The 10,623-nt window shown below is 45.9% G+C and overlaps 1 protein-coding gene across 3 annotated transcripts in view; it reads left to right on the top strand.

The window, feature by feature from the left end:
* Nucleotides 1-10,623, top strand: part of Amph (amphiphysin) — a 252,698-nt gene that overhangs the window by 224,312 nt on the left and 17,763 nt on the right. For all 3 annotated transcript variants that reach the window (XM_075693890.1, XM_075693889.1, XM_075693888.1), the window contains one exon: nucleotides 8,855-8,985. In XM_075693890.1, the coding sequence (XP_075550005.1) occupies nucleotides 8,855-8,985 (131 nt within the window). The remainder of the gene's footprint in view (nucleotides 1-8,854; nucleotides 8,986-10,623) is intronic.

Here is a 10,623-nt window from a genome sequence, read left to right as displayed (position 1 = left end):
AAGGTTCCCCTAGGGGATCTTCTTCATTACTACCTACTCTGGCCTCCTGAGCGCTCGTGGGCCCCTTAAAAAAGCAACAGTGTGACGAGCAAGTCGCCTGCCCACTTCTCGTCCAAGCCTGTAATTGAAGTGGATCCCGTCTCATTCAAATCCGACTGGCCACTGGCGCTTTCAGAACAAGTGCCATTGAAAGTATATATGTAGAATCAAATGAGTGGTCACTCCATCTGGAGAGAGCATACATCAGCCTAATATATTTTTTGAAAGTTCACTCTACTCCGCAGGGGCGTCTGCATCAGCAGGCGTTTGGTGTGTTGCGACACCACGTACCCGAGCACACGAGAGTTGGACCCTCCCGCGTGTAGCCGTGCGCGGCTCAGCCGTGTCTGGGGAAAGGGGTATCCCTGGGGTTGAGCTGATGCTGGGTGTTCGGACCTTTAAGGCCCTCCGGCGGAGGCAACACACCCCTTTGGCCTCTGCTTCACATAGACGGCACCCCCGGACTGACCCACCCGGGGGAAATCGGTAGTTGCCTTTTCCTGTCTCTCTCTCCCTCCAGCCTTCATCTTTCTCTTACTTTTTCATCTTTCCTGTCTTCTCCTAGCTTCCGTTTACTTCCAATTTTTCCAGGCAGCAAGGGTTAACCTTGTGTGAATAACCAACCTAGGTTATTTCATATTTGGTTATAGTGATAACATACAGCTGGCGTTTGCAGGACCTGTTTTTACAGTCCCTGTAACGTCCCCTTGTAGGGCTCCATGGTGGGTGGCTGGCGCTATTGCCGAAAATTACATTATTCTGTTCCTTCCCTCCCCTCCCAGATCGCCCTCAAAAAAGAGGGCGCACCGAAGATGTATTTCAGTTTTTTGGACGACAAAGACCCAACTTCCCACGATTTCACGTCATTCATTCGGAAAAGTCAGATAAACAGGTGCGCACAATCTCCCCATTTCTAGTTTCGAAGTCTTTAACTGAGGCTCTTGGTCCAGGTTACAAGGCATCAAGGATGGCAAGGGAAGATCTCCTTTTGGAGCTCCGTGATCTGAAACAATACGAAAAGTTACCCAATCTAGTGTCTTTTGGGGACTTTCAAGTGACAGTGACTCCGCACCACACTATGAACACTACACGCGGCGTTGTCTCAGATGATGACCTGCTTCAGCTGACAGAGGCAGAGCTCCTAGAGGGCTCCAATGAACAAAATGTTGTTAATGTGAATAGGCGCGATGGTAAAGAAATTGCGACCAAACACCTCATTCTCACCTTCAATTCAAGTGTCCTGCCCGAATCAATCAAGGCCGGGTACATAAAGCTCCATGTCAGGCCTTACGTGCCCAATCCACTCAGATGTTTCAAATGCCAACGTTTCGGCCACGGTTCGCAGAGCTGCCGAGGCCGTCAAACCTGTGCGAAGTGCAGTGCCCACGAACATACTTCTGAAACTTGTGAGAACACTCTCCATTGTGTAAACTGTGAAGGGGAGCACGCCGCATACTCGCGGTCGTGCCCATCCTGGAAGAAGGAGAAAGAAATAGTCACGATGAAAGTAAAGGAAAACATAACTTTCAAGGAGGCACGCAGGCGGGTATCTTACCTGCCCAAAAACACATTTGCCGAAGTGGCGCGTCAGGGGGCAGCGCCACAACGGTCTCCGGCGGCTGTCCGACCCACACCCAGTGAGGCGGCAGTGACGCCATCTGCCCCCCCCCCCCCCCCCCCCCCGGCGGATGCAGCTAGCGCTCCTACGCCAATCCAGCAGACGGGACCATCTACATCCGGGAAGGTGACCTCGAAGGCCTCGTCCAACGTTCCGAGGCCTTCACGCCAAACAAAGCGCTCGGAAGAGCGCGTGTCGAGTGCCTCGCAAGAGGCGATGGACACAACCACCAGCCAGACGGCGCCACCAGCGCCTAAGGAGCGGCGAGGCGCTCTCGACCGCTCCAAAAGAGATAAAACTCCCGTCACGGCGCCTTCAAAACGCCCATGAACTATTCTGTTTCTTAAACACACAGCACCAAACACATTTACCAATATGGAAACACAAATACTGCAGTGGAATGTACGAGGACTTCTACATAACCTCGACGACATTAGAGAAATAATACACAAACATAATCCAAAGCTGCTGTGTGTTAAAGAGACACACCTGAAACCTACCAATACAAATTTTCTTCGAAACTACACCATCTTCCGCAAAGACCGTGAGGAGGCTAATGCCTCCGGCGGTGTAGCGATAATAGCCGACAAGGCGGTAGCTTGCCGACCCGTCGCCCTTAACACGCCCCTCGAGGCAGTGTCAGTTCGGGCCATTCTATTTCATAAATTAGTAACAGTGTGTTCCATCTATACACCGCCAAACCAGCATCTCGAAAAAACACTTTTATAACCTTATTGACCAGCTCCCCGAGCCTTACATACTCGGAGATTTTAACGCACATAACACAATGTGGGGAGACTCACGATGCAACGCGAGAGGTCGACTTATTGAAAATTTCCTTTTAACCACCGGTGCCTGTCTTTTTTAATAAGAAAGAACCAACATATTATAATCCACATCATAACTCGTACTCATCAATAGACCTGGCGATCGGATCCGCTTCCATCTTTCCTGATTTAGAGTGGCATGTAATTAAAAACTTATTCGGAAGTGATCACTTCACAGTAACACTGAACTCCGTAAACAAACAGGACTTGCATCCACACTTCCCTCGCTGGAAACTGGCCTCAGTGGACTGGGAACGTTTTAGGGAATCCACCTACATATCACGAGATTTTATGAATAATTTTACTATAGATTATGCTGTTTCATACTTCACCGCTTTTATCATTGACGCCGCTGAAAAGTTCATTCGTCAAACAAGAGGCACTTCATCCAAAAGACGGGTCCCCTGGTGGAATGACGATTGTAGAGAGGCGAGGAAGAGACAAAACAAAGCTTGGAACAAACTACGTGAATGTCCTACAGCGGAAAATCTTATAGAATTTAAACAGATTAAATCACAGGGAAGAAGGACACGACGACTGGCAAAGGGGGCAAGCTGGCAGAGGTTTCTCTCTGGTATAAATTCATATACTCAAGAATATAAAGTATGGGATGGGCTGAAAAGGCTTAAGGGGCAAGAAATTCATCCATTGCCCCTAGTAATCGGTGAAGCAAACCGCTTGGAACAGCAAGCTGACGCCCTGGGCGAACACTTCCAACACGTTTCCAGTTCTAACCATTACTCCAAGGCGTTTCTAAAACGCAATCAAGTAGCAGAACACAAGGCTATCGACCGCAAATGCAGACAGAACGAACCCTTCAACGCGCCTTTTAATATCGCTGAGTTGAGAGCCTCCCTGACTGCATGTCAGAGCTCTGCGCCTGGACCAGACAGGATCATGTACGACATGATTAAACACATCTCCAGTGATACTCAAATTACACTGCTAGCACTTTTTAACACAATATGGGCTGCGGGATACCTCCCTACCGCATGGAAAGAAGCGTTGGTTGTTCCGATTCTTAAACAGGGCAAAGACCCCACATTAGTAACAAGTTATCGCCTGATTGCCCTCACAAGTTGTATATGCAAACTTTTTGAAAAAATGATAAACCATCGACTTTTACACTTCCTTGAATTAAATAAGTGTCTTGATCCGTATCAGTGTGGTTTCAGAGTAGGACGATCTACAACCGATCATCTAGTGCGCATGGAAGCAAATATTCACGATGCCTTCGTACATAAACAGTCCTTCTTATCCGTATTTCTCGACATGGAGAAGGCGTACGATACAACTTGGTGCTACGGTATACTGCGTGACCTATCGACGCTGGGCATCCGCGGCACTATGCTAGACATTATAGAAAGCTACCTGCAAAACCGTACATTCCGGGTGAAAATAGGTAATGTGCTGTCGCGAGCATTCATACAGGAAACTGGGGTACCCCAGGGAGGCCTACTGAGCTGCACGCTCTTTGTAGTTAAAATGAACACACTTCGTAAAACATTACCCACATCTATTTTCTATTCAGTCTACAGAAACGACATACAAGTAGGTTTCAAATCCTGCAACTTAATAGTCTGTGAGAGGCAGGTACAACAGTGCTTGAACAAAGTCTCCAAGTGGGCAGACGAAAATGGGTTCAAAGTGAACCCCAACAAAAGCTCTTGCATTCTTTTCACCAGGAAAAAAGGGCTTGCTGCAGATCCCACTGTTGAAATACATGGGCAACGAATACCCGTAAACAAGGAACACAAATTCTTAGGTGTTATACTTGACTCCAGGCTTACATTCGTCCCACACATAAAATATCTTAAAGCAAGATGTCCTAAAACAATGAACTTGCTTAAAATCCTATCCCACACAACATGGGGTAGTGACAGAAAATGTTTATTGAATCTGTACAGGAGTCTATTTCGATCACGACTGGACTATGGTACCGTGGTTTACCACTCTGCCGCCCTGAGCGTGCTAAAAATGTTAGACTCCGTCCACCACCTGGGTATCCGCCTGGCCACTGGCGCCTTTAGAACAAGCCCTGTCGAAAGCCTATACTTAGTCAGATGAGTGGTCACTCCATTTTCAGAGAACATACATCAGCTTCACCTACTTTCTTAAAGTGCGCTCTAATAAGGAACATCCATGTTTCAGGACAGTAAACGACTTGACGAGCGAAACACTTTTCCGTAACAAACCCTCCATGAGGCTTCCTTTGTCACTGCGTGTAAGAGAACTTAGTGAAGAAATGGATGTCCCGATACTCCAACATCGCCTAATGGCTCCTGCTAATCTATTACCGCCCTGGGAGTGGCAGGAGATAGAATGTGACACATCCTTTGTAGAGGTCTCAAAGCACGCTCCTGAGCTTGAAATTGCTATGCATTTCCGAGAGCTTCAATCGAAGTATTCCTGCTACGAATTTTATACAGACGCGTCGAAATCCCATGCTGGCGTATCTTACGCTGCTGTTGGTCCCTCTCTTTCTGAATCTGACGTGTTGAACCCCCTAACAAGTGTCTTCACTGCAGAAGCATATGCAGTACTGTCTGCAGTAAAACATATAAAGGCACTGAAACTTGACAGAGCAATAATATTTACAGACTCGTTAAGTCTTGTAAAAGCACTCACTTCTTTACAAAAGCATACAAATCCTGTCTTCAATGAACTCTAAACACACTTAACATCTACTCATCACATAGACATGTAGTAATATGCTGGGTTCCTGGCCATAAAGGAATCGAGGGAAATGTGCTTGCTGACGAGATGGCCAAATCAATGGTATCGCAGGGTACTCGTTCTGCTGCAGTCCCTGCAACAGAAATGAAGCCTTTCCTCAGAAACAAACTGCGAAGCCACTGGCAACGCTTGTGGGACGCTGAAACGAGTAATAAGCTTCACGTAATTAAGCCTAAGTTAGGTTTCTGGCACCCAACAACGAAAACACGAAGAACAGACGTCCTGTTCACTAGACTAAGAATAGGACACACGTTCGGCACTCATAACTTTCTCCTGACCGGTAACGAGCCTCCAATCTGTGGTAGATGCGGTGACAGGCTTTCGGTCCTCCACATCTTCCTGGAGTGCCGGGAAGCCGAAAGAGACAGGAGGAAACATTTTCCTTTTGCATACAGCCATCACGTCCCTCTGCATCCGGCCATGTTTCTTGGTGTAGAACCGATGTTTAAGACCAAAGCAGTCCTCGCTTACTTGAAAGATGTTGTGCTACACATAACAAGCCCAATTATTCCGTAGTGCATCCTCTTTCTAGAGGATACATCTACGATAGTGTTCTTTTATAGCACATGCCTCTAGGTCCTTGGCTTTCAAGGGCTCTGATGAGGCAGAAGTGCTCCAGACATTTTTAGCATCTCACGTATCTTATATATTGCAACATTCTTTCTCAATGCCTTTTAATGTTCATAGTACACGTCAATAGTCATTCCCATAATTTTATTACTCGTACATGTTATGAAATTTGCATTAACTCTTTTAGGCCCCTTTACAGCCACGACACATTATCATAGAACCCATCTGTCCACTGTGAACTCATAAACATTAGCATGGCGCTCTTTGGCCACACCTGGCCCTTGCGCCATTAAACATCAAACATCATCATCAAAGTTCACTCTAATCGTCAACATCAGTGTTCAAATACCGTTAACATTATGACATGTGCTACACTCTTTCGTAATTGCCCTCTGTAAAACGACCATTTTCACTGCGCAAGAGGGAGCATAGTGATGAAATGGATGTCCCACTCCTCAAAGGTTGCTTAGTGCCTCCAGCTAAGCTGCTACCGCCTTGGGAGTGTCAACTGATGCAATGTGATATATCTTTTCTACAAGTTACAAAACATGCTCCAGAGATCGAAATCCTGGCCATACCTGGCCCTTGCACCATTAAACATCAAACATTAATTCTTCTCACTTCCCTGTTTACTTCGACAACCTCGAAACCTTTCTGTCGGCTCATTTTGCATATCTCGTCATTAGCAGTCACTACGGCTCTTTGTACGTCACTGTCACGTACAGGCACCTCCGGCACCGTGCACACCAAGATCTGCACCTGAGGTGACAGCTCGCACAAGTCGTCTACCCCCTTGGCCAAGCGCTGGGCTAGTCCTTTCCTGTTTAGGACATCATTTAGCCCACCTGCTACAAGGACAAGCTTGCGCACGTGGACATTTTCTGCGAGCTTTGATGTCGGATGTCAGCGCCACCTGTCGGTGAAGTTGGGAGATAGCCGCGATGACGGCATATGGCCTCTGAGATTGGAAGACGTTGTAGTTGTTGTGCACTATACTTTAACTCTCTATAGCGGCTGCACCTATGCGCAAAGCTTCTATAGCACTCTGTGCATGCACAGTGTAGGCCTGCTATATTTTAGCATTTAGCGTGGTGTCACTTACGCTATACTAAAGCTGTCTATTGAGCCGGGATCGTCGGCTGACCCTCGCAAGTTCCACTCGCACACACACTATATCTGCGCGGCAACAATGTTACTGTGCTTGACTTTATACGGAACATCATGGTGATGATGACAATGGCTGAAATGCGCAGGTACAGTGTTCATATATTTGCTGTTGCAATACAACAAACCGCTAGGGCAGCTGGCATTGTTAATGGTGGGCCCACTGATGGCTCCTTGTAAAAGAGGAGTTAGTACCAATGTACTACCTCCAATGCACTGGAAAGAGTTCGCGGGGCTTTGAAGACATTAATGATCTCTGATTTCATTGAGGTTTGAAAGCGGGCGTGCGGCTCCGGTATAATGTGCATACGAGGAGCTGAGGACTGAGTGGTCACTTGCTTATTCACAGCTAAATTGAAGTGCTCTTATTCATTCAAACCATGTCGTCGCAGCGTACAACTTTCGTATGCTCAGCAAATTCCAAGGTGATCTGTGCTGTTTCTGTGTTTTGCGAGAACGACACGGTTTTTGACTGGCCGGTCCCCCCTTTTTTCTATCCCTTCTCCAGCTTGGCAAGACCTTTCAGGAAGCTGCTTCACCTGTTTTCATTTTGTCGAAACTTGAGGCATCTGCCAGTAGCGGACTCGCCGAAGCACACTAATGACTTTGCACTTTGTGAATGAACTAACACATGCTTGGGCCAAGCGTCACTTGTGGTTTTTTCAATTGAGTGGTGTATTTGAAAGCAGCAGCTGTGCTGTTCATTATTGATGCTTAGTGGTGTTTGTGCAATGTTACTGCCTCTTTGTGCTATGCAAATGCCTTATGTGTTCAACCGTTTTTTTTTTTTTTTGTAGGTTTGTGCGAATACTGCAATATCACGGAATCGAATAGTGAATGTTCAGCATTGTCAGTGAAACATCTGGCGTACTTGGTGCCTTACCACGCGCAGCCTTTTTATGACTCTTGGTTTCGGTCATTACAAGGTTCGTCGGTTAGTAGAACTGCGATTGAAACGACGGAGGGAACGGCAAAAAAGGCAGCATTTATTTCGGAAAGCATGAAAGCATGTGCAACGATTGGGCTTATTGGCTGCTGGAAGCTGTCTCGGATACGTGTGTTGTTAACACATAATCATGCAGTTCAAAGCCTTCTGTCCACATGTGAGTTCATAAGCACTCGGGCTATAGCTTGGCCCACGGACCTGAACGCTGCTTCAACAGTTCAGCCATTAGGCCCCGTCGGCGCTGCTTCATCTAGCGTCAGAGACAAAAATTACACCTTGCTCCCGATTCAACACAGATCTATCCGCAATGGCTGCACGACACTCGCAAAGCTCACAAACCACCTTGCCAACTAAATCGAGACATGGTATGGTAGTAAACTCAGCGCTCACTACTTTCCTGTCGAGAATCCTGTGTCACGTTGATAATGCGCAAGTCGTTCGTGACTTAGTATCAGGCCCACAGCGTTAAAGAAAGGAAATGTGGGCAAGACAGAGGATAATTATGATTGTGGGACAAAATTAGCCTTCAAGGGCTTAAATTTTTGTAAGAGTAAAACTGAGCTCTAATCAGGGCTGGTACACTAATTTGGTGCTACCTTTAATAAAAGTAGACCACACTGTATATATTGTGATTTGTAGGTGCCGAAGTTACTGATACTGACGTTCTTGTTATGTAATGCTAGTAGACTCCAAAGTATGGGCAGCATGTGTTTTATTTATTCTTTGTGGAAAACTTGTAAGCATATAGAAGTTTCTGTTAAATATTTTTGTAAATGATATTCAGTTATTCACCTTTTTATTTTTTTTGCCTTGATTAGATTCAATGTTCTATTCGAGAGGTACTATTTGGTATTCGCACAGCCCTACTTTTTCCAAGCATTGTAACAGGCCTAGTATTATCAGTGAACGAAACGGGGCTCAATTCGCGTACCCATGTTATGCGTTCCCACCCAGCGGCCCGCCTTGAAAACGAAGACTCGGCACTGGTCAACTCGCCGGGATACCGAACAACAGCCGACCGCAATAGTGAGGCGCCGCCTAGACGCGATGAGAAGGACTACGAACCAGTGGACGTCGGTGCACAGGTGAGTCTCCCTTGTTTCCGCACGGTTATTTTTAAAGCTATATCTGTACAAATGAAATGGGCAGACATAAACATTTTGAAAGTCAATGACACTCTGACTTAATATACAGTTTTAGCAGAGCTCTACCATACACCGCAAGGGTTGCCATATGCCGGCTGCCATGACTGCGCATGCGTGGTTGTCAGCTAGCTCTAGTACAAGTTTACCGGTAACGGTCGACTGTGCTTGCGCAACAACTTGCCAGTCCAGGCTGCCCGCTTTGATCCTAATTTGCCCGCAATACTTGTTCTGCGTTACAGCTAGAAATAAATGCTAAAATTGGCTATCGCTTAGCCTCATCTCATGCAGAGGACAAAGCATAAGCACTCTTTTGTCGTTATAATTGAGATTCATTGTTTGTGACGAAGCTGCTTATGCCTAGAGGGACACCATTGATGTGGAAAAGTGTATGAATTTCCATCTTGCAGTTAGTGCCACTTGATATGCTGTGACGGCATACATTAGGTGCAAGTCGAGACTCCTTTCCGCATCCACGGTCTCTGAGTTCGGGTAGCGACAATGTGCGCCCTCATACGTGGGATATGGGACTAGCGATGGCTGATCTAACTATTTATGCCTTGCTATTACGGACAGAAAGCAAGTATCGTGGGCAGCCTGGGCTGTCATGTTGTTACTCAAATATGGTGGACCGTTCCGGCAAACTTCTACCCAATAAGAAAGAAGCACTGCTGGTGCACAGCCACCGTGTGTGCATCTATGTGCGGCGGTGAGAAAGGCCACTGTTGCGCAACGGAGTATTCAATGCGGGGATTTCCAGCTGCCGCTCTGAACAAGTGAATAATCTGGCGGAAAGCAATCTGCTCAGTGTACAACGGTCGGTACTTTTCGTTTTTGGGACGATCTAGTTTGTTATATCAATTGGCAGAGCAATTTTACTCCGTTAAAACGGGAATTCAAGTATGTACACAGATCTGTATGGGCATTTCAAGGGTAATTGCATTTACTTCATTATGTTCATTATTTCGTTATATCCTGTCTCGGTATGACGAAGTTCAGGTGTATTTAAACATAAATTTGTGCTACATCAGCAAAAACAAATGGGGATGATAAGTTCTGGTATCAAGTAAACCACAGAGTCCAAGTTTAGCCTGTTATGATAATTGAAAACGTTTCAAGTCTGGATATTTTCCTTCGCGCACACAGTGTTGGCAGACTGGCCCCAATAAGCAAAGCAGTCGCAGATTGCAATGAATGATAAAAATAAAAAAATAAATGTAACAGTTTGTCGCTTGATCCGATTGACTCTGGTAATCTAGTTCTGATTGTATGGATTCCAGATCCCGCTTGCATATACAACACACATTGCATGACTGTTTTATATGTTTTTAGTTTTACGTCACAAGTAACATTTTACCATTTCCACCTTAAACGGCCAAGTTCTTGCTGCGATGATAACCACAGATCCTTTTACTGTGGTCATTCCAACTAAGGTTACCTTCAATGGTAACACCCAAATACTTTATTTTATTACAGTGCTTGATGTTCTAGTTATTTGTTAAATACGGAAAAATCAACTGATCCTCATTGTTGGAAACACTCATGCAACCTGATTTGTCAAAATTTATCTGCATATCCCAT

The sequence above is a fragment of the Dermacentor variabilis genome, chromosome 5, assembly GCF_050947875.1.
Source record: "Dermacentor variabilis isolate Ectoservices chromosome 5, ASM5094787v1, whole genome shotgun sequence".
Classification (NCBI taxonomy): domain Eukaryota; kingdom Metazoa; phylum Arthropoda; class Arachnida; order Ixodida; family Ixodidae; genus Dermacentor; species Dermacentor variabilis.
The sequence above is the reverse complement of the archived record's forward strand: the minus strand, read 5'-3'. Positions and strand labels throughout refer to the sequence as shown.